This window comes from Rhincodon typus, chromosome 13, assembly GCF_021869965.1.
Source record: "Rhincodon typus isolate 14 chromosome 13, sRhiTyp1.1, whole genome shotgun sequence".
Classification (NCBI taxonomy): Eukaryota; Metazoa; Chordata; class Chondrichthyes; order Orectolobiformes; family Rhincodontidae; genus Rhincodon; species Rhincodon typus.
In genome coordinates this window covers 13,171,919-13,196,814 of record NC_063344.1, presented here as the reverse complement: position 1 = coordinate 13,196,814, position 24,896 = coordinate 13,171,919, and the positions used below count along the sequence as shown (strand labels likewise).

Here is a 24,896-nt window from a genome sequence, read left to right as displayed (position 1 = left end):
CAAATCTCCTCCCTTTAGTCATACCTTTAAGTGCAGCAGTTGGCCACAGAATGGTCCATTCAGACTCTTAAATCTGTACCATTCTGTTATGGGGAGGTGATAGCCCAGTAGTAGATTACTAATCCAGAGATCCAGGAAATATGCTGGGGACCTGGGTTCGAATCCTGGCATGGCAGATATGGAATTTGAATTCAATAATAGTCTGGAATTAAGAGTCTAACAATGACAATGAATACATTGTCAGTTATTGGAAAACCCTGCTTCGTTCACTAAAGTCCTTTAGAGAGGGAAATCTGCCAACCTTACCTGGTCTGGCCTAATATGACTTCAGACCTACAACAATGTGGTTGGCTCTTAAACTGCCCTCTGGACAATTAGGGATGGGCAATAAATGCTGCCTAGCCAGCCACACCTTCATCCTGTAAGTGAATAAAGGAAAACATTCAGGTGCATCTTAACTCTATTTGCCTATTTGATTGATGTCTTTACCTAACAAAAACCCATTGATATTAATTTTGAAAATTTCAACTGAAGTAACATCCAAATGTATTAATATGCAATATTCATTTTCAATTGCTGACAGTTTCTGTATAGGAAATGTAAGAGATCCCATTAAACCAGGTATTTCCCAATCATTTACAAACTGGGCAGATATTAAACTTTAAGACAGTAACAAAAATAGCCAGTGAAACTCAGCAGGTTCTGCAGCATCTGTGGGGAGAAAGCAGAGTTAGCGTTGTGAGTCTTGTGACTCTTTACTAGAACTGACTCTCAGATCTCTAGCTTCTGCAGTTCTTTGTTTTATTATATTTTAAGAAGTAACTTATCACTGAGTTTGTGTTGCAGGGAACATCAAAAGTGGGATGGTCTGACAATTTTAATTGAGGAGTGTCAGCCAGAATGAACAATTGGTCTTTTGTCCACACTTTATCGTAAAGATCCTTCTGGGTTCAGTTTCTAGCTTGCACGCTGTAACTGACAGGAGAAAGTGAGGAGGTGGAGTTCCCTGGAGCTCCTTGTGGCTGGGAATGAAGCCATCTGATGCATGCACTATCCATCTGCTATTGTGGAAGCTGAAATGTGCCTCACGATGACTCATTTTATTGCCAAGCACATTACTGCTGACATTGACATCTGGTGGAGCAAGATCCTGCTTAAGGAAGGTATCAGAACAGATGGAAACATATTGGAAAGAAAATAGGACAAGGGAATACAATACAATACAATGAATACAATCCAATACAATAAAAATACAACTCTGTCCAGATATTCACAAAGCATGCTATTACTCAGCGAAATGCATCGTTCAATTTAGCAACACTGCAAACATTCCACTTTTGATGATTTCCAAAGCAAAAGGCTTCAGATGTTTCTCTGAGTGGAAAAGGGAATCCCAAAGAAACTGAATTCAGCTTTTCTTGATCATGCTTAGCATCCTGCCTCACAATGCTACAGGCGCAGTTTTGATTCCAGCCTCAGATGACTGTCTGTATGGAGTTTGCACATTCTACCCATGTCTGTGTGGGTTTCCTCTGGGTGCTCTGGTTTCTCCTCATTGTCCAAGGTGAATTGGCTATGCTAAATTGCCCCGTAGTACCCAAGCATGCGCAGGCCAGGTGGATAAGCCATGGGAAATGCAGGGTGACTGTGATACGGTAGGGGGTGGCTCTATGTGGAACACTCTTCGGATGGTCTGTGTGGAGTCAATGAGCCAAATGGCCTGCTTCCACAACGTAGATATTCTACAGTGTTATGGTATGTTATTGCAGTAATTTTTTTAAAAAAAATCAACCTGTCTCAGGCATGTCATGACACACCTCTGGAGCTGGTGGGACCAAAACCAAGACCAAAACCAAAACCAAAACCAAAATTTCTGGCCCACAGATGGTGAGACACTATCACTGCACCACAAGTGTCCTTAGAATTTGAACCAAGCTGTTCAGGCATGTCATGAAGGTTTGTTTACCAAACTGATTGCTGGGAAGTCAGGATTGATGTACGAAGAGAGACTGAATCAGTTAGATTATATTCACTGGAGTTTAGAAGAAAGATGGCTGGGGAGGGTCTCATTGACATCTATAAAATTCTAACAGGACTTGACAGGTAAATACAGCAAGGATGTCTGTGATGACCAGGGGAGTCCAGAAACACAGTCTAAGGATATGGGGCAGGCCATTGAGGAGATGAGGAGAATTGCCTTCACCCAGAGAGTGGTGAGCCTGTGGAATTCTCTGCCATATAAAGCAGTTGAGGCTAAAACATTGAATGTTTTCCAGAAAATGTCAGATATAGGGCTAAAGGGACTAAAGGTTATGAGTAGAAAGCAAGGAACAAGGCACTCAGTTGGATCATCAGCCATGTTCATATTCAATGGTAGAGCTGGGTTGTAGGGCCCAAAGGCCTATTCTTGCTCTGATTTGCTGGGTTTCTATGCTTCAATCACACTGGCACTGACATTCATTGACAACCTTACTCATTGGGTGTCCTTTTGCTTTGACAGCAGCATCCTGTGGGTGATGGACATCTGTAAGTTCAAGGTCTTATCATTTAAACTCAAATCCTAATATTAATTTGTTCTTTTTAGACTTTAACCAATAAGACTACTTAGTGCAGTAACTCAGAAAATTTTACTTAGGTTATAAATAATAGATATTAAAGCATGGCAGCAGCTTTACTGGTGTACCGAAATTAAAGATCTTGCTCTCCGTTCAGTTCAGGGAATCAGTCAACACGTAATCTCTCGGAAACTCTGCAGTGCCCTAAGAGCAGAAATTCCTATGTCAGGAATAAAAGAATGACTAGAGTAAGATTAGGGCCGGGTGGGAAGTTGTGCGTGGAGTCCGAAGAGATAGGAGAGGCGCTAAATGAGTATTTTTCATCAGTATTCACGCAGGAAAAAGACAATGTTGTCGAGGAGAATACTGAGATACAGTCTATTAGACTAGAGGGGATTGACGTTCATAAGGAGGAGGTGTTAGCAATTCTGGAAGGTGTGAAAATAGATAAGTCCCCTCGGCCGGATGGGATTTATCCTAGGATTCTCTGGGAAGCTAGAGAGGAGATTGCAGAGCCTTTGGCTTTGGTCTTTATGTCATCATTGTCTTCAGGAATAGTGCCAGAAGACTGGAGACTAGCAAATGTTGTCCCCTTGTTCAAGAAGGGGAGTAGAGACAACCCTGGTAATTATAGACCAGTGAGCCTTACTTCAGTTGTGGGTAAAGTGTTGGAAAGGATTATAAGAGATAGGATTTATAATCATCTAGAAAGGAATAATTTGATTAGGGATAGGCAACACAGTTTTGTGAAGGGTAGGTCGTGCCTCACAAACCTTATTGAGTTCTTTGAGAAGGTGACCAAACAGGTGGATGTGGGTAAAGCGGTTGATGTGGTGTATATGGATTTCAGTAAAGCGTTTGATAAGGTTCCCCATGGTAGGCTATTGCAGAAAATACGGAGGCATGGGATTGAGGGTGATTTAGCGGTTTGGATCAGAAATTGGCTAGCTGTAAGAAGACAGAGGGTGGTGGTTGATGGGAAATGTCCATCCTGGAGTTCAGTTACTAGTGGTGTACCTCAAGGATCTGTTTTGGGGCCACTGCTGTTTGTCATTTTTATAAATGACCTGGATGAGGGCGTAGAAGGATGGGTTAGTAAATTTGCGGATGACACCAAAGTCGGTGGAGTTGTGGATAGTGCGGAAGGATGTTGCAGGTTACAGAGGGACATAGATAAGCTGCAGAGCTGGGCTGAGAGGTGGCAAATGGAGTTTAATGCGGAAAAGTGTGAGGTGATTCACTTTGGAAGGAGTAACAGGAATACAGAGTACTGGGCTAATGGTAAGATTCTTGGTAGTGTGGATGAGCAGAGAGATCTCGGTGTCCATGTGCATAGATCACTGAAAGTTGCCACCCAAGTTGATAGCGTTGTTAAGAAGGCGTACGGTGTGTTAGGTTTTATTGGTAGAGGGATTGAGTTTCGGAGCCATGAGGTCATGTTGCAGCTGTACAAAACTCTGGTGCGGCTGCACTTGGAGTATTGCGTACAGTTCTGGTCACCGCATTATAGGAAGGATGTGGAAGCATTGGAAAGGGTGCAGAGGAGATTCACCAGGATGTTGCCTGGTATGGAGGGAAGGTCTTATGAGGAAAGGCTGAGGGTCTTGAGGCTGTTTTCGTTAGAGAGAAGGTTAAGAGGTGACTTGATAGAGACATACAAGATGATCAGAGGATTAGATAGGGTGGACAGTGGGAGCCTTTTTCCTCGGATGGTGATGGCTAGCACGAGGGGACATAGCTTTAAATTGAAGGGTGATAGATATAGGACAGATGTCAGAGGTAGGTTCTTTACTCAGAGAGTAGTAAGGGTGTGGAATGCCCTGCCTGCAAAAGTAGTAGACTCGCCAACTTTAAGGGCATTTAAATGGTCATTGGATAAACATTTGGATGATAATGGAATAGTTTAGGTTAGATGGGCTTCAGATTGGTTTCACAGGTCGGCGCAACATCGAGGGCCGAAGGGCCTGTACTGCGCTGTAATGTTCTCTGTTCTATGTTCTATGTTCTATGAGCCTTCTGCTTCTATTTGGAAACAAGATAACTTCAAACTTTTTTCACACTTTGGTCACTGAGAGCTGGTGCTTATTAACTCTTTCCAAGACATAACTCACAGCATGAACAATACATGAGGAAGGGTCACCGGACCCAAAACGTTAACTCTGTTTTCTCCTCCACAGATGCTGCCAGACCTGCTGAGCTTTTCCAGCAACTTTGTTTTTGTTCCTGATTTACAGCATCCGCAGTTCTTTCGGTTTTTATTATTCCATTCTGATTGGCCTAGGTGAGGTAGGGCTTATTGCTAATTGGTTTAAGGGATGCATTGTCAATCTCTAATTGACTCTTAATGGTGATCTTCATTGATTAATGTCACCGCCCACTCCCTCTTAACTGGCTCATTACTATCCATGGGTCCATCCTCCTCATTAAGTTCATCATTATCAACTTATGGGTTTAACGAAGATAACAGGTTAGTTTAACCAACACTCCCACTTATCCACACTTCCTTGACCTGACACGACCTGTCCAGGTCCTTTCCCACCTGTCTGCCCCACCCTGCCCACTGACCAATCCCCACTATCCCTACCTGCATCCACCTATCACCATCCTACCGACCTTCCCCCAATCCCGTTCTTCTTCCCTCTATTTATTTCCTGGCTCCCTTCCCCTTCCATAGTCCTGATGAAGGGTCTTGGCCCAAAATGTTGACTTTCCTGTTCTTCTGATGCTGCCTGACCTGCTGTGTTCCTCCAGCTCCACACTGTTTCGGCTCTGACTCCAGCATCTGCAGTTCTTGCTATCTCTTCTGTCCAATGCCTTCGATGCCTTTAGGGAGAGGTGGGCACCATGGGGGTGAAGTGCTGTATTTCCCCTGCCAACTCTATTTTGATTTCGCCCCCTCAGTCTCTCCCTACCCTACCCTTCACAGTTTGATGTAACATTGCCCTTTTCAGGTTTTGCTTGTTAATGTTTCACTAGCCACATGGATGCTTTCGTAGTGATGGAGAATAAAGAATAAAGTCTTTGCACAATGGTGTCTTTTTTACTGTGTCAGTATACACACACACACACACACACACACACACACACACACACACACGCACACACCAAGAGGTGATGAATAGGATAGTTTGATATGTCCTTTACCTCTTAAAGGAAAAAGGAGGCATTAACAGTCAGGACCCAAAGTTTGAAATTCTTGAGCTCATATCTCAATGTTTGCTTAATCTGGTTGAGCAAATGCAGTAATGTGGTGTCACAGGGATAGGGTGGGGGCTGGGTCTGGTGGGATCAGGGAGGACTCAATGGGCCAAATGGTCTCTTCTTGCACTATAACGATTCCATGATTCTATTCTATGATTAACTGTCACAGACAATTTGCTTTTTGCTTAATCGTCCATTATCTGATTTTTGCTGGTTGTTTTTCATTTCTACCATGTTTAAATGCTTGGAAATAGTTTATTTCAACCTTTACACTTTAGATTTCACAGATTATTGTCTTCAGAATGGAGTACCTATTAATAGAACAGTTCCATCTGTTCATTGAATGGAAATGTTTACGGACATAAGGGACTTAAGAATTTAATAATTACATTATTTGGTTATCTACATGGTTAGCCATATTTGGGACCATACATGCACAAACTATGCCCTATATCCAACACTTCTCCCTCCATGAACATGACAGATACCTTCGGGTTCGGGGTGAATTTGGAAGTCCTGACTATTTTCAACATTTTCACCTTTCCAGAGACATAGTTAAGGCAGCTTCACCCGTATACAGTAAGACATGGCAGCACCAGGCTTTGGGTGATATGTGGTAGGTAATGTTCACACCAGACAAGTGCCAAGCAATGATCATCTCCATCCAGAAAGAATCTAACCTGTCCTCCTTTGTTATTCAATGCCATTACCATCACTGATTCCCTGGTGGCACAGTGTTTGCACTTCTGCCTCATGGCATCTCAATGGCATTACCATCACTGAATCCCCAGTGGCACAATGTTTACACTGCTGCCTTATGGTGCCAGCCTTGGGTGACAGTCTGTGTGAAGTTTGCACATTCTCCCTGTGACTGCATGGGTCTTCTCTTGGCACTACAGTTTCCTCCCACAGTCCAACTTTGTGCAGGTTATGTAGATTGGCCATGCTGAATTGCCCTGTAGTGTCCAGAATCGTGTAGGCTAGGTGGGTTAGCCACGGTCAATGTGGGGTTACAGGGAAAGGGCAGAGGGCTGGTTTGTATGGAATGCTCTTTAGAGGCTTGTTGCAGATTTGATGGGCTGAACAGTCTCTTTCTGTGTTGTAGGGATTCTATGATTGTAATATCCTGGGCGCTACCATTTACCAGAAACTGAACTGGACCAGCCGTATCTTTTATCCTTCATGCATGGGATGTGGGTATCACTGGTTAGGCCAGCTTATCACCCATGCCCAATTGCTTTTGTGTATGGAGAGATTAGCTGCCTTCTTGAAGCGCTGCAGTCGTATGCTGTAGGCATACCCACAATGCTGTTAGTGATTTTGATGCAGCAGTAGTGAAGGAACAGTGATATAATTTCAAGCCAGGGCTGTGTGTGACTTGGAAAGGTGGAGTGGTGTTGCTATGTACTTGCTGCCCTTGTCATTCTAGATGATGGTGGTCACAGGTTTAGAAAGGGCTGTCGAAAGAGCCTTGCTCAGCCATTGCAGTGCATCTTAAAGATGGTGTTCAGTGCTGGCACTGTTCCTTCTTGGTGGAGGGAATGTAATTTAAAGAGGCACCATTCGAGCGCCCTACTTTGTCCTGGATGGTAAAAACTGAAAGAACAGCGGACGCTGGAAATCAGAAACAGAAACAGAAATTGCTGGAAAGGTTCAGCAGGTCTGGCAGCATCCGTGGACAGAAATCAGAGTTAACGTTTTGGGTCTAGTGACCCTTCTCAGGACTTGATGTCCTGGATGGTGTCAAGCTTTTTGAGGATTGTTGGAGTTGCACTCATCTGAAAGCAAATGGAAAGCATTCCATCACAGTCGATAAGTGTTGAGGAGTCAGGAGGTGAGTTACTTCCCAAATACTGACCTGTTCTTGTTAGCATAGTACTTACATGGCTGATCCAGTTGAGTTTCCAGTCATTGGTAATCCCTGCTGATGTTCATAATTGATATAAATGTTAGGTTAAAATACTGGAACTCTCTTCCGAAACAGCAGTATAAGAGTGGCAACTGTCCAAGAACTTGGCTCAACATTCTCTTCTCAAGGGCAATTAGGCATGGGTAATAAATTCTGGCCAGTCAGCAAGGCCCACATCTCATGAATGAACAGGAACATTCTGAACTAATGTCCTATTTCCCTCCTCTTGACAACGATGTCATGGTGGTTTCATGATTTCTCAAAAAAAAATAGGAAATCAGAAACGAAAAGTGCTGGAGAAACTCAACAGGTCTGGCAGCATCTGTGGAGAGAAAGCAGAGTTAAAGTTTCAGGTCTCGTGACCCTTCAGCAATTTCTGTTTTTGTTTGATGATTCCTTGTCCAGCCATGGATATATGGCAATAACTGAATTAAAAATCTTTTCTCAGGTACTATCACCGACTCTCCATTGTTAATTCTACGAGAGTTGCAGTTATATAGCTTAAGCCCAACTACTCTAGCCTTGAAAAATTTTGGCTCAAGTTCCCACTTGGGACAGAAAATCCACATAGAAACTTCTGTGGACTGAGGGCATGCTGCACTGCTGTCTTTAACATCACATATTAAATTGCTGCCTGATTAAAAAAGTATAAACAGAAAGTTCTAGAGAGTTTCAGAAGGTCTGGCAGCATCTATAAGAGAAAGAAAAAAAGTTAACGTTTTAAGTCCAAAGACTCTTCTTTGGAACAACCAGCTGGAGGTGAGGGGCTGATGGAATGGGGTTAAGTTCTAAGCCTTGAGTTGCAGTCCTGAGTAGGCAACAGTTGGATGGTGGGACTACCAGGCCTGAATGTTTGCTTGCATTTTCTGCTACTGTGGCTCAGTTGTAATGCTGACAGACCCTGAAACATTCATCCCCAATTGGGCGGCATGGTGGCTCAGTGGTTAGCACTGCTGCTTCACAACGCCAGGGACCCGGGCTCAATACCAGCCTTGGGCGACTGTCTGTGTGGAATTTGCACGTTCTCCCAGTGTCTGCATGGGCTTCTTCTGGGTGCTCTGGTTTCCTTCCACAGGCCAAAGATGTGCAAGTTAGGACTGGCCATGTTAAGTTGCCCCATAGTATCCAGGGATGTGTAGGCTAGGTGGATTGGCCATGGGAAATGCAGGGTTACAGTGATAAGTTGGGGGAGGTGAGTTTGGGTGGGACACTCTTTGGAGGGTTAGTGTGGGCTTGTTGAGCCAAATGACCTGTTTCCACAACTGTAGGAATTCTATGATCTGTTCTCTCATATCTTGCATGATGCTCCTTATCTCCCACATGCATTCTAGATTCCCTCACATCTTCTGCGACAGCCCTTTCCCAGCACTCACCATGAAATCTAACAAATCATTTATTCTGAAAATGATACAATAAGCAGATCTTCAAAAGGATTCTTTGAAAATCATGATATAGTTTATCCCCTTAAGAAAATGTCAATCAAACAGAATTAGTCTCAATGTCCAGTGTGTCTTTTCTACTTAAGACCTTTAATCTGTGTAACGAAACACTTGGGCAGTGAAAAAGGAATTATTCAAAGGGACAGCAGGTTATCACAAATTAAGGGATGCCAGTCAGCCAGCTTCTACCCTCCCATCTGTCGCTGTATAAACATTGCTGCTAAGTTTGAAATATATCATCCGACCACAATCAAGAAGCTAACACCATCCAGGTCAAAGCAGGCCACTTGATTGGCACCATAAGCATAAACATCCATTTCCTTCGCCACCAAAGCTCAGTAGCAGCAGCGTGTACTATCTATGAGATGCACGGCAGAAATTCACCAAAGATCCTCAGAAAGCATCTTCCAAACCCACAACCACTTCCGTCTAGAAGGACAAGGGCAACAGATACATGGGAACAGCACCACCTGCAAGTTCCCCTCCAAGCCACTCACCATTCCAAGTAGGAAATATATCCCCATTCCTTCACTGTTGCTGGGTCAACATCCTGGAATTCAACACCCAAACAACATTGTGGGGCAACCCACAGCAGATGGATTACAGAGGTTCAAGGCAGTTCTCCACCACATTCTCAAGGGCAACTAGGAACAGGTTATAAATGCTGGCCCAGCCAGCAAAGAATGAATGAAAAAAAACCACAATGGTGCTGGAGCTCAGCCAAGCATTCATTACGGGGCCATCTGGTCACTGTATCAACATAATCAGTTTGAACAGAAAATGGTGATTTGTTGCTGTGTATCTTATAGATGTTATACATTGCTGTCACTGGGTTTAGTGATGGAGGGGGTACATGTTTAAGGATGGGCTACTGATCACGTGGCTGCTTTGTCCAGGATGTGTTGAACTTCTTAAATGTTCTTAGACCTAAGAATTTAAGGGCAGATTTAATAGAGGTGTTCAAATCCTTAAGGGATCCAAACAAATAAATGAACAGTGACTATTTCCAGCTGTAGATAGATCAGAACCAAAGGACACATGTTTATGTTGATTGGCAAAAAATCTAGATGGGTAAAGAATTTGTTTACACATTGAGTTTTGATGGATCTGGAGTGCAGTGCCTGAAAGGATGCTGCAATGATTATCAGAAGCATATTGGATAAATGGTTGAAGGTAAATCAAATCTTGCAGATCTATAAAGAAAGGTTTGTGTAAAGCGTGGGAATAATTGGAGAGCTCATTCAAAGGGATACCACAGGTATAATCGGCTGAGGATGCCATTCTTAACTTTCTGGAGCAAATGAAAATATCTCACTATTGATTGAATGGTTCCATAACCTTTTTCAGAGTTGTGTTTGCAGTAGTGACAACTATTTCCTTGAGACTTTATTGCAATGCTGGAGGGCTAGTAAACCTCTAAACATCTGATTCAATTTTAACCCCACTGCGAAGCCTCTTCTAAGGATGCCTAGCCTGAAGAAGTTACCCTCCTCCCTCCGGACAAACCTCAGGGGATCTCTCCTCTCCACCTATCCTCTTCTCTATCCGCTTCCCACTCTCTCCCTATTTATTTCAGAACCCCCTTCCTCTCCCGCTTTTCTGATGAAGGGTCTAGGCCCGAAACGTCAGCCTTTCTGCTCCTATGATGCTGCTTGGCCTGCTGTGTTCATCCAGCCCTGCACCTTGTTGTCTCTAAACATCTCCATTTAGTAGGCATGAGAGCTTTTTATTTTCAAAGAAATCCATTAATTAGGGAAAACACACCAGCCAGTTTGCTTTTTTTTGGTCAATTTCATCTTTATTTGTTTTTTTTTAATTCCATACAGCAAGAATCAAAGATATAGCAGTAATAATAAAATAAGCCTGAAAAAACAATTGGCAGCCAAGGACAGAGTACATTATCTTGCCAACTACAAGCAGGAAAACAAAATAAAAAGTCTGTGATTACACAATAGTAAAACCAAGCCTCTGTCCTTTTAGCAGTTGTGGCTACAGCCTTGCAAATTGGACACAACCCTCTCAACTGTTGAGTGGTTGTTTCATCTGAACAAAAGGAAAATAAATTTTGAGTGGGTGGAGAGGAGTTGAGGGAGGGAGAGGTGCAGTTAAAAGACTGGAGGATTTTAAAATTGAATTTGTGTCTGCATTTTCTCCTCCCCGCCCACAATGCTCACTCCTCCTCTACCCTACTGAGGATTTGCCCCAACCTCTCCTTCCCGAAGAGGGAAGCATTCCCCACCAAAAACTGATTGACTTTAAAATCTGGGGCAAAACGTCAACTGGTTGCATTTAAGTGCCTCCAAGTCCAAACGGTATTCTCTTATTGTTCAAACAACAAATAAAAAAGTGCTTTTGAATCATTTTGAAAGGTGTACACTCAACTGCGAAAAGGAACAGGAATTGCAAGAGCAGTAAAATCATGTGGGCACCTGCTGTTTGGTTGATCTGTCCGTGATTAAACTGACATTTTTGTTTCTTAATTATTTGAATGAAAGTGTGGAGCCAGTTTAATATATATTTATATGTTTATATACGTATGTATGTATTTTATTTTCCGTGAGAAATACACCATCAAATTCAGTTTGCAGAACCTGTTCTGTTAGAGTCTAAAATACATTTTTTTCCTTTCATTTCTCTTTTTTTACAAAAGCTTCTAAACATGCAGTACATTTTTTTTTAAAAGACTTTTAACGTTTTTTTGTTGTTGTATAGTGACGTGAAAATAGTTTTGTTTTCCAATGGTATGAACCTTGGTATTTGATGTGCCTGCCCTGGTCCTAATGATCTGTAGCCAGACTTTGAACCTGTTCAATGTTTGTCAGTCATGAGCAGAGGAGAAAAGGGTGTGGTGGCATAGCCAGGGAGGTGAAATTTTATTCCTATCTGGCCCTGGTGGGAATCACCATGGGATTGGGTGCAATGACTGCATGTGCCCATTTCTCTCTGTCCTCCCCACTGCAGCAACAGAAACTGCTCTCTTTGATGTCGAATACAAAGCAGGAGTCAGGCAAGTTAAGACCATGTATTGCACTTCAATCCCATCTATTCCTCAATGGGTGGAATTGGGTTAAAATTGGGTGCCACCCCTGCCCAGAGATCTCAGCGAGATGTCTATCATTCCAGCCAAAAAAAATCCTGGCAAACTACAAGCTGTTCACATTAAAGCAAAGCAATATTTTGCCTTTTTTTTGGGGGGGGGGGGGGGGGGGGGGGGGGGGTTGGGGGGGCAAGGGGTTGGGGGAACAGGGTTATGAGGTGCTTACTCTGTGCCCATTATCAGTTTTTTTTTATATTTTTGCAAGCTTTTTTTTAAATTTTTTAATTTTTGTTCAGCCTGTCGTTTTAATTACCTTAACAAAATTCCTTGTTATTATAGACATTTTTTTTATTCAAAATAAGATCTTACTATTTTACAGGTTTCCCTCTCTTGACTATGTACAGAAGTGCAAAAAGTCAACGTTCTTCCCGTAGGCCCGATCACTTTTTTTTCTCTAAAACTGCAGCATAATCAACCCTCAAGTGTTTGCACACACAACTCAGATTAATTCTCTTTTCTTATAAGTAAGCTTTGATTAATATTTGAATTTATGACATAAAAAAATCCCTTGATCTATTGATTATGCAGCTTCTATTTAAGAAGGTTTGGATATTCAGACGAGGAGATCAAAGTATACTCAGAAAACAATATCTTACTATCCTCAAATGGTTACAGTAGAAAATAACTTTCAGTTCTAATATCTAGGAACTAGAGATTTCTGTAATGACTAATTACAAACAAAGTAAATCATTAAAATATTACACAATTGTCTGCCAGGATCGTTGCCATAGCAACAACTTAACTTCATACTACACAATGAAACATATCATTGTAAGATTTCCGTACAAAAGATCGTTGTTCTCTGAATGCAAACAGGACTGAAGTAATGGTGACTGATGCTTGTAATCATAAGTCAGTACAATATAAATGAATCTTTAAGTCGTTGTGCTAATATGAATAATTAGATGACACTACACTTAATTCAAAGTTATGAGTATGTTATGAAGGAGAAAGGAGGGGAATATCTTTATCATCATAAACATCTGGAAATTTTTAAACAGTGAATTCTGATAAACAGAAAAAAAACCTACCAACTAAAATACGAAAACAATATCTGACATTTCAACAGAATAAAAAATAAAAATGACTCTAATCTTAACGTATGTAAGAAACTACAAATTTAAACAAAGGAGGAAAAAGTAAGCAACGTTTTAGCATGTTAAGTAACTTGAATAAAAATTGAAATCTATCAGCTATGTGTTCTTAACAGGTTTGAAGTAACATTTAAAATGGGTTTCAACCCGTAATATATAATCTAAGGCTTTAATAGATGTACAGTACAATCAATAAAATCAATGCAACAGCCCCTTTTAAAACTATCAACTGCACCTTTCAAACTTTAACAAAAAACAAAACTCTTGCAGTGAGTCTGGAAGTATGGACAAGTTCTAGAATTGAACCTTCACTTCTTCCATTGTGAAGAGGATACCTTTAGTAACCTGGCCCCACTACAGCAGTTGATCCACCTGTTGCTGAACTACCTCTTTAACAAGCTGCAGAAAAGAAAAAGAGAAAATATTCCTATCGGGAAAATAAAAATAAGGAATTCCTTTGGATGAACCCATTAAAAGTACACAACTAATAATCTTTTTTTTTGTTCTTTTTTGTTTCTTGTTTTTTTCCTTGAAGGCTTTCTAAGGCTAAATGCAATAATTTGAAAAAAATCACATATAAAATTCACCCAGATACATATCCCACCCTGGTGCTACTTTTAACAAATATCTTGATTTTCATTAATATTTTGGTTTTAACATGCATCTTAATGACAGTGCTTTGTTCGGTATCTAGCTTAGAGTCACTTTTCTTTAGTTCACCTGTTTATGTACATGTGTGACTGCAGTGAGACATTCAGCATAAAACAAGTTTCCATCTCCATGGAGTTTTTTATAGTCTTTATTGACTTTTGGTTCTGTTTTCTTGGACAGAGGGTAAAATAAAGATACTGGGGCAAATTAAAACTGCACAACCGTGGCTCGCCTTTCCAAATCCCTGAAACATGGCACTTTGCTTGGCAATTAATGTAAAGAGGTTTCTTTCTCCCAAGAGTTGACTTGTTGCCAATCTGTGTGGCCAAGTGGCATCAAGAAGAATCCATTTTGGCCATGTGTGGTTATGAGATTAATTTTCATTTACGTTGATTAATATGGTAGATATTAATATGATAGAACTTAATATTAAGTCTCAGTGGAACGTTAGTCTGAAAGATTTCCCCTTCTTTATAAAACAAATTTATAATCTTATTTACTGTGTGCTATTTTATTCGCTCTGGAGTAAAGATGCCATTTCGGAGACAGCTTTGGCATATATGGTAAAGTAACAAAATCTGTGGCACTGTCCAATTTTACTGAACTTTAGCGAGTTTGAAACATTTGGAATCAGATAATTTCTTTAACACTGCAAAAATAATACTTTAAGGTTAGATGTACAGTCTTGTATGGCACCTAACATGTACCCCCCCCCACACATTTATGACACAGTATTTAAAGCGACAATACGCTTTAAACAGAAGTGTTCATTTTTGCCCAGCACATTCATCTCTGTCCATTGCCCCTTTAAATCTTTCTCACATTCCACTAGAATATAGCCTCAACACAGAACACTGTGCATGCACAACTGACTCTTGATTAAAATGGTAGAATAGTATTTTTTTTTAAATACAAGGTGCACCATATTTGTGTTTTTTTTTTCTTATTTTCTCCATTTTTTTTGTAAACTTGAAGGAAAACCATTTAAACCTAACATCGAAATGATCTGCATGGTTCATAGGCGTACCAGAACATACTGCATACTAAAGTGAACAAGTTTACCTTTCCACTGAGAGAGGGGCGGGGATTTGGGAGGGAGAAAGAGACAAGACGCGTGAAGGAAATGGGGGAGTCATTTATGCATATATCTCGGATCCTATGCATAACACAGTACTGAGTAAAGGCAGATGATGTTGCACAGTAGATTACTTTCCCTCAGCTTTACTCTTGGTGGAATATACAGGGTACATAAGTCTCAGTGTGCGGTGATCTTTTCGACACTTCCTTCCGGATAACCATACTTCCGTTTCATTAGCATGCAAAAGGTGGAAAGGCTTCCGGCTGAGGGAGTGAGGGAGGGGTTGGGTAGAAGATGGTGGTATTTACAGAATGGCTGTTGACCCTTGCCCTGTAATGGTGTTCCAGCACACTGTCATTTCTTCACGCTGATCTGGACAGGGAAGAGAAAGAAGGCAGCGGGTTAGTTCCTGGCTGGCTTTAACTTGGAAGATGTCTCCCTGGTCCAAGTGACAGGCGGTAAATGGCTCAGCCTGGTTAAGAGGTTGAGGTCCCTCTCCATATACTTCTCCCTGTATTCACTCAGATACAAGCCTGGGATAATCTGCCCAAATATCCTCATGGACAATCAAGGCTGCCTATGAAAGGAAAAGAATATCTTTATTTACATATCCCCTTAGTCATAGAATCCCTGCAGTGTGGAAGCAGGCCATTCAGCCCATCGAGTCTTTATTGTTCAGAGCATTGAGAATAGGAGTTGGGACATCATGTACAGGACATTGGTTCAGCCACTTTTGGAGTATTGCGTGCAATTCTGGTCTCCTTCCCATAGAAAGGATGTTGTGAAACTAGAAAGGGTCCAGAAAAGATTTACGAGGATGTTGCCAGGGTTGGAGGGTTTGAGCTATAGGGAGAGGCTGAATTAGCTGGGGCCATTTTCCCTGGAGCATCAGAGGCTGACGGGATGGGGGTCGGGGGTGGGGGGGACCTTATTCAGGTTTACAGAATCATGAGGGGCATGGATAGGGTAAATAGGCAAGGTCTTTTACCCCGGGGTGGGGAAGTTCAAAACTAGAGGGCATAGGTTTAAAGTGAGAGGGAAAGATATAAAAGGGACCTAAGGGGAAACATTTTCACGCAGAGGGTGGTGTGAGTATGGAATGAGCTGTCACAGGAGGTGGTGGAGGCTGGTACAATTACAACATTTAAAAGGCATCTGAATGAGAACATGAATAGGAAGGGTTTAGAGGGATATGGGCCAAACGCTGGCAAATGGGACTAGGTTTACATAGGATATCTGGTGGGCATGGACGAGTTGGTCCGAAGAGTCTGTTTCCATGCTGTATATCTCTGTGACTCAAGAATTCTTTACCGACTCCTTCAAAGAAAATCCCTTCCAGGCCTACTCCCCTACCCTACCCCTGTAACCCTGCATTTCCCATGGCTAATCCACCTAGCTTGCACATCCCTGGACACTATGGACAATTTAGCATGGCCAATCCACCTAACTTGCACATCTTTGGAACATGGGAGGAAACCAAAGCACCTTCAGGAAACCCATGCACACACGAGGAGAACATGCAAACTTGACACAATCGCCCAAGGGTGGAATTTGAACCCGGCTCCCTGGCACTGTGGGGCAGCAGTGCTAACCATCGAGCCATCATGCCACCTCATGGAAAGAAAAAAATCTTAATATCCCGATCTGATGAAGAATCACTGGACTCAAAATGCTAACTCTGCTTTCTTTCCACAAATGTTGCCACACCTACTGAGTTTTTTCAGCAATTTCTATTTTTGTTTCTGATTTCCAGCATCTGTACTTCTTAGGGATATTCTCCCCCTTAATTTCTCACTTAGGCAAAGAAGAAGAGACAGTATCTATTTAAATTGAACTTAAATTCATTCAAGTGCACTTGAAACATTATTTTTCACTGGAATTAATGAACAATTTAGCCTTCAGGCAAATTATTGTCCTAAAGTTAATTGATATTTAGTTAAGCCTGATGTCCTGGTCAATATTAATCCCTTACCATACATCACCACCATAGATAATCGGGTCCCTGATCTCACTTTTGTGTTACAGTGGCTTCACTTTTCATAATTTATACGGACTTGAGTTTGAAGTGTTGTACATATCTGAATTTTATTTTTTTAAAAAGAGGTCAATGAAAGGACAGTCAAACCTATTTTTGAAGCAATGCATTTCTCAAAAGTCCTGTGACAACTGCTTGTCTATTTCCCACTCTCTTGCTTGGTTTACAATAGTCAGGTTGCAGCTTCAACTTTAGAGATTGTTTGGAACGCTTTAGTTAGTAGCCAGCCTTGGAAGGAAAAGAGCTTCCCAGCTCAGCTCTCCTATTTCTGAAAACACACTCTCATTGCTGCACCTGCCCCTACACCTCCCCCCTCACCCCCATTTCAGGCCCCAAGAAAGCCTTCCACATTAAACAGACGTTCACCTGCACATCCGCTAATTTAGTCTATTGTATCTGTTGTTTCCGATGTGGCCTCCTCTACATCGGGGAAACTAAGCGGAGGCTTGGAGACCGCTTTGTGGAGTACCTATGCTTGGTTCGTGACAAACGACAACACCTCCCAGTTGCGAACCACTTCAACTCCCCCTCCCACTCCCTGGACGACATGTCCATCCTGGGCCTCCTCCAGTGCCACAACGATGCCACCCGAAGGCTGGAGGAACAGCACCTCATATTCTGCCTGGGAACCCTGCAGCCCAATGGTCTCAATGTGGACTTTACAAGCTTCAAAGTCTCCCCACCCCTGACCTCATCCCAAGACCAGCACCCCCCTCGTCCCCGCCTCCTTGACCTGTCTGTCTTCCCTCCCACCTACCCGCCCCTCCCTCCTCACTGACCAACCCCAATCCCAACTCCCTACCTACTAGCCTCATCTCTGCCTCCTTGTCCTGTCCGTCTTCTCTCCATCTATCTACTCTACGATCCACCTTCTATCATTGCCTCCCCCTCTCTGTATTTATTTCAGAGCCCCCTTCCCCTCCCCCATTTCTGAAGAAGGGTCCAGACCCGAAACATCAGCTTTCCTGCTCCTCTGATGCTTCCTGGCCTGCAGTGTTCATCCAGCTCCACACCTTGTTATCTCTTATTATGTGTACCTGGAGCCCAAGTCCAGTCCGAACCCTGATATTACTTTCTTTTTATTCCTTCACAAGATTCTAGCCTCCGGGTGCTCCGGTTTCCGCCCACAGTCCGAAGATGTGCAGGTTAGGTGGATTGGCCATGCTAAATTGCTCATAGTGTCCAGGGATGTGTGGGCAAGGTGGATTAGTCATGGTAAATGTGGGGTTATGGGGATAGAGTGGGGGAGTAGTGGGTGGGATGCTCTTCGGAGGGCTGGTTCCCCAATAATCCGGAACATTCCAAAATCCAGAACTAACTTGACTCCAGACTGGAGAAGTTACAGTGTGTTAACTGGGAAAATATGAGGTTATATAATTTGGTAGGGAAAACAAAGGAGTAGAATATTGTTTAAAAGGAGAAAGACTCCAAAAAGCTACAGGGCAGACAGATTTCAGAGCTCTTATCTATGAATCACTAAAAGCTGGCAGGTAAGTTCAGGGAGTAATTGGGAAGGCAAACAGAATGCAGGCCTTTACTTCAAATGGAATGGAGCATAAAAGTAGGGAGGCTTGCTGAATCTTTACAAGACACTAGTCAAAGCTGAATTATGATGAACAGTTTTGTTTTCCTTATCTAAGGCAAGATATCGTGTTTGTGGAGGTGCCGGTGTTGGACTGGGGTGGACAAGGTCAGAAGTCACACAACACCAGGTTACAGTCCAACAGGTTTATTTGAAAACACAAGCTTTCGGACTGTAGCTCCTTCGTCAGGTGAAGTGAGAAAGAAGCACACAGAAAGACATACTGGCATTGGAGGCAGTCCAGAGAGGGTTTCCTGGGCTAATGCCAGGTATGGAGGGACTGTCTTATGAGTGAGATTGAGTAAGTTTGGCCTGTATTCAATGGAATTTAAAAGAATGAGAGGCAACCGTATTGAAACGTCCAAGATTCTTGGAGCACTTGACAGGGTAGATGTGGAAAGGGTGTTTCCCTTTTGGTAGAATCTAGGACAAGAGGGCACAATCTCAGAATAAGGGGTCGCATATTTAAGACAAAACAGGATGAATTTTGTCTCTCAGAGGGTGGTGAGTCTGTGGAATTCTTTAGTGCTCTTCAGGCTGTGTCAGTTAAGTATATTCAAAGCAGAGATAGATAGATTTCTAATCAGTGAGGCAATCAAGGGTTATAGTGAAAAGGCAGGAAATGGGTTTGAGGAACGTCAAGTCAGTCATGATCTCACTGAATGGCACAGCAGAGACAATGGGCTGAATGGCCTATTTCTGCTTCTACGTTTTATGGTTATTGGAATCATTTCATCGCAAGAGTTAATATTTTAAAAGATATCACATTTGTTCAAAAGAAACAAAGAAAAACAAAATCAGATACTCACTGTTCGACCTGAAGATTTTCTACATCTGAGTAACGTACTTATGGCTAGTCAGATGATCTACAGATATTATGGGCATCTGTGTGAAAGGAAATAGCAACTCCAGTTAGTATCGTGGTTCATTCAAGATATTCAATAAACCTGTTTAAAGTCGAGGCCATACAAAAAATCCACAGTCATGCTCCAAGGCAATTGATGTCCTTCAGTGACTGAGCAATGACAAGTAAGTGCAAGTCTAACACAGTCACTGTTGTTTGAATTTGTATTTAGATTGGAAATGGGTCAAAACTAAATCATCAGATTTATGACTCCGCAAATTTAAATAGATGTTAACAGCTCACATTTCTTTATTCGTTATTCACAGATTTATGAACTGCATTGCAGAGTAAACAATGTCTGACAGTTACCATTTTAAAAGCAGCAATAATAAACTTCTTCTCTGACAGGCCATCATGAAATATGTACTTCCAGAAACAGAATTACTGGTTCTGTGTTTTGCTCTGCCATTTGGAGTTTTAGAATCGCTTCATAGACATTTTTTTCCCAAGTAATTCTGCCAATGCTGCATTGCCACTTGTGAAACTAAGCTCCACAGACGAGGTCAATGTTAGATTCAATTTGTTTGGCCTGCTTTCAGATAGCCACTTTCAGTCAGCACAGAAACCAGGATCTTATTTTTGATCCCCTAGACGAGAGAACAGTGCCTTGGTCACCATCTAGTTACTACCACCAGAGAATGTGTGCAAACTGGATGTGAGGTCACGTTAGGATTGGGCATGTCCTTCCCATCTGAATAGTCTAGCACACACTATACTCAAGCACTGTGCCAAGAGTCACATAGATGTGGAGGAAGTCTGAGCAGTGATAGGTGAGATTGATGGGTGATATTGGGACTACAGAGCTGCTGACCAATCTGATTGACCATCAGCTCTCTCGGGCAGGGCTTCCAGTCCTTGAAGGTCGGCAGTCTCATTCTACAATAATTAATTCCCAAGCCCCTGTCCAGTGTAACCGCCCTGCAGTGCACCCAGAACTCATGTCGCTGAGGTGCCAGCCAACTTTCAAGCTTGATGAGGCAGTGTGGCAGGGTTGGGCGGGATTGATGTTGCTGGGCTATCTTCCTTCCCTACCAGCACCCTGCATCCCCAATAAAATTCACCTGTTTGTCATTTTGGCCCTGCTCATTTGCCAACATCAGATCTACCAATATCTCCTTTCTATGTGAGCATACTGATCAAGGAAGTCATTCTGGACATGTTTGTAAATTCATCCCTTCCCTTTCCCTTGACTATAACATTATTTATCCAAATATCGATTGGGATAAAGTCTCTTGAAGTCATCACTCTACAGTTCCTGCACATCTCTCATTAACGCACAGATTTACTCCTGTCTCTCTTTCTCTTGTCATGTGGAAACTATAGAACACTCACAGTCATATATTTGTTATTACCAAGGCATCACGTTCCCGTGAGATTATTGGTGTGTTTTGCTCCTTAACCTTATTGACCACCTCTTTGTCTATCTGCATTATAAACCTGGTTTTGTACTCTTGATAATGCTCCTTAGTCTGTTCCTATGCAATATGGTGCTACTTCCTTCTCTGGTATTGCCCAACACTCTCACTTAGGCAGCACGTTGTACACCTATCCTTTGGCATACTGGGGTAATTTTAACCTTTGCCAATTTTGAGTGAGGTACATAAGTGGGGTATCATTCACCTCACATTGTTACTCAAAGGCTAAGGCCCCAGTCGACAGCAATACCTTGGAAGGACCACTGTACAGAAACAACTGAAACACACTGAGGCCACACTAAGAAGCTCCCAGTATCTTCAATCTTAAAAAAAACCTAGACATTTTTGATTTTCTAATCAACCTATTCAGAGATAACATTACACACCTCTGGCACAGGTTCGATTTCAAGCTTGGCCTCCTGGCTCAGAGGTAGGGACACTACCATTGCAACTATTCAGAGATAGAACATAGAACAGTACAGCACAGTACAGGCCCTTCGGCCCACGATGTTGTGCCGAACTCTTCCCCTAAACCTAAGGTCTATCTAACCTCCACCCGTACCTATACTACCTTATATCAATACACACCTCCGGCACAGGTTGGACTTCAAGCTTGGCCTCCTGGCTCAGTGGTAGGGACACGACCACTGCAGCAGGAGGGCCAAAGGCCAGACACTTTAACCTTGAGTTCCCACTGCAGTTTGTCAAGGACAAGGACCAAAAAGAAAGCGGACCTTTTCTCAAAAGGCATTATGTTTACTACGCTGCTATAGAGACAAGAGTAACCAAATGAGCAAACCTGGTTGGCGTTGGCTGTAGCCGCAAAGGGAACACTTGTGGCGGATGTCGTTGCTGCGGATACCGCCGCAGGATTGGCACCGTGCATCATGGGTACTTTTTTGTCAAAGGGGGAGCCAAGAGGCAGAGTGACGGAGACGAATTTCGGAGCAAGCATGGTGGAGGGGTGGTGTTGATGAGGAAAGGAGGAAGTGAAATAAATCCATGCAGAGTTAGTTAACATGGCAGCAAACCAGGTTGTGTATCCCAGCAAGCATTTAAATAGGAAGATAAAACAAAGAATGAAGGGGGAGCAAGGGAAGGAAAATGAAAGAAGAGGTGTGTTGGGGTGAATTGGGTAAAAGAAGACGATTGAGCGGAGATAAGGAAGAGGGAAAAAGCAAGCAGATGTGAGGAAAAAGTAAAATGAGTATAAGACCAAAAGGGGAGAGAAGAGGAAAATTGCTTATTAAGAACAACCTTGAGATAAATCAATGCAACAAGTTCATAAAAAAAATTAATATTATGCACCACTCAGAGAGAAATAACAATTTGGGTTATATTACATAATATCAAAGAAGTTCAGAGTCATGCTTTAATCTAAATATTCAAACATTTAATTAAGCTACAACAGTCATTAAAAGAAATCCATAGCTATCCATTATTGCAAAGCAACATTTGTAAACTTTTTACTGCTTCATAATCATTAATAGAATAATTTTAAAAAGCTAAAATTATGCAACAAGAGCTTTAATAATTCTAAAGACCTTAGTAGTGAGAAATACAGTCCCTTCCAAGTCCACTCACTCGTATATGGAACAGAAATTGAACAGAACTGCTGGCCAATTGGTGACTTCAATTCAGTTGTCAACTTCAATGATTAAATTCAGAAATATTAACTGAAGAGATTCCAGATCTTGGGTATAGACAGCGTGGGTAGAGGTTGGTATTGAGGTGATGGTGGAGAGGGAAAATAAATTCGATGTCATTTAAAGGAGCAGCTTGACCATTAAAGGGGAGGTTCTGTGTTGATGACCATGCAACATGGCATTGGTAGCTCAGGCATCATTTATAGGCCATCCCTAATTGTCCTGGAGATGGTCGTGGCAAACTGCCTTCTGAAACCGTTGTAGACCTTGGGGTATAGGTACACCCACAGTGCCTTTAGGGAGTGAGTTAAAGGAATTTGACTCAATGACAGTGAAGGAATGGTATTACGTAGTTACAGGTCAAGATATCAACAAAATACATAAAGGCATACACAGGGCAGATCTAGGTAAGGAGGTCTGTGGTTTGGATGAGAACTTGCAGCTGGTGGTGTTCCTGTGTATCTGCTGCTCTCGTTCTTCCAGGTGTTGGAGGTCACATGTTTGAAAGGTGCTGCCAGAGGAACTTTGGTGAGTTGCTGCAATGAAACTTGCTGATGGCACACACTGCTGCTATTGTGCATGAGTGGTCAATGGAGTGAATGTTAAAGGCAGTGGATAGGGTGCTATGCCAGTGTAACGCTTTGTCGTGGATGCTTCACGAGTGTTGTTAGAGTGTTGTTAGAGCTGCACTCCTCCATGCAAGTGGAGATATTCCATTACAATCCTGACTTGTGCCTTGTAACAGTGGACAAGATTTGGGGAGTCAGGAGGTGAGTTACTCACTGCAGGATTCCTAACCTGGCCTCTCACCTGTTGTTGCAGCCTTTGTACTTAAATGGCTAGTCTAGTTCAGTTTCAGGTCAATAGCAAGCACTAGGATATTGTTAGTGAGGGAATCTACAATGGCAATGACAAGGGGCAGTGGTTAGATTGTCTCTCATTGGAGATGGTCACTGACTGGCATTTCTGGCATGAATTTTACTTGACAATTATCAGTCCAAACCCGGATACTGTCCACCTGTTGCTGCATTTGTGCAATGGAAATGCCATGATTATTGTGAAGGTCTCTGTAAATCTACGGTAAAGATATTTTGACAATGCCTTGGGAAAGCAAACATTGTCACACAAAACATTTCCCTTTTTCAGGTCAAGGGGTGCAATTCCAAAATGGGGTTTTTTTGGGTTCAGAGAGGTCCTGAAACTGAGGGATGTCCGAAGAAAAGATGAGCAACTGAGGCTGTCCAAAAACAGATCGCAGTGGAATATGAAGCATTCCAAAATGATCCATGGGGAAGATGAGAAGAATCTCATCTCGAAGGTGTGGCCTGAAAAGGTGCTGGAATCAGATTCAAAAACACCTTTTAAAAGGAAATTGGCTAAACACTTGAGAAGCAAACTCAAGGAAACAGTGAGGAAATGGGGAAAATCGAGTGTCTCTTTCAAACAGACACGATGGGAAGACTGGTCTCCTTCTACGATGTAAGATTCCATGATCTTACACTATTCCACTTTTTGAATGAGAGTTATGATGAGCTTAGTTGAAGGGTCTGTTAACAAGGCGACATAATTTTAAGGTGAAGGTTTAAAGGGGAATTTGAGGAAGATCCTTTCATCCAGAGGGTGGTGAGAGTCTGGAAGCATTACTTGGGAGGACAGTAGAGACAGGAAACCCCACAACCTTTAAAAAAGTACATGGGTGAGCACTTAGAAGTGTCGTAACATTCAAGGCCATGGACCGAGCACTGGAAAGTGGGATTGGCGTAGATAGGTCTGTGTAGCCTCAACGGGCCAAAGGGCCTCTTCTGCACTGTATGACTCTCTAAGCCTTTCTGAAGAGTGTCATTTTGGTCACACTTTAGCCTGGGCACCTTTAAGGAGGTTTCTCGTTTTGACACAGTGGATTGCTCTGATTTGATCTGATTTATTATTGTCACATGTGCAGTGAAAAGTTTTGTTTTGCATGCAGTACAGGCAGATCATATCATACAAAGTGCATTACGGTGAAAGAATGGAGTGAAGAATGCAATGTTACTGCTGCACAGAGAGTGAGATCAACATTAAATTTAAAATTTGAGACGTCCATTTGGAAGTCTGATAACTGCAGGGGAAAACGTTTCAAGCCTAGATGACTCTTCCATCAGAGCTGACATGAAGAGTTGTCTAGATTCGAAATGTTAGCTTGCTTTCTCTCCAAGGGTGCTGTCTGACCCATTGTGATCCCCAGCATTTTTTTTTTGTTTACAGAACATAATCAAAGATCCCTGCCCACCCAGGTTATACTCTCTTCCAC

At 42.3% G+C, this 24,896-nt stretch overlaps 1 protein-coding gene across 5 annotated transcripts in view; it reads right to left on the bottom strand.

Moving 5' to 3' along the window:
• Window positions 1-10,875: 10,875 nt before the first annotated feature.
• Window positions 10,876-24,896, bottom strand: part of mbnl1 (muscleblind-like splicing regulator 1) — a 66,677-nt gene continuing 52,656 nt past the window's right edge. For all 5 annotated transcript variants that reach the window (XM_048604242.1, XM_048604240.1, XM_048604241.1 and 2 more), the window contains 3 exons: window positions 21,760-21,854; window positions 19,451-19,526; window positions 10,876-15,396 (listed from right to left, as the gene is read on the bottom strand). In XM_048604242.1, coding sequence (XP_048460199.1) covers window positions 19,470-19,526; window positions 21,760-21,854 — 152 coding nt within the window. In that variant the 3' untranslated portion in view covers window positions 10,876-15,396; window positions 19,451-19,469. The remainder of the gene's footprint in view (window positions 15,397-19,450; window positions 19,527-21,759; window positions 21,855-24,896) is intronic.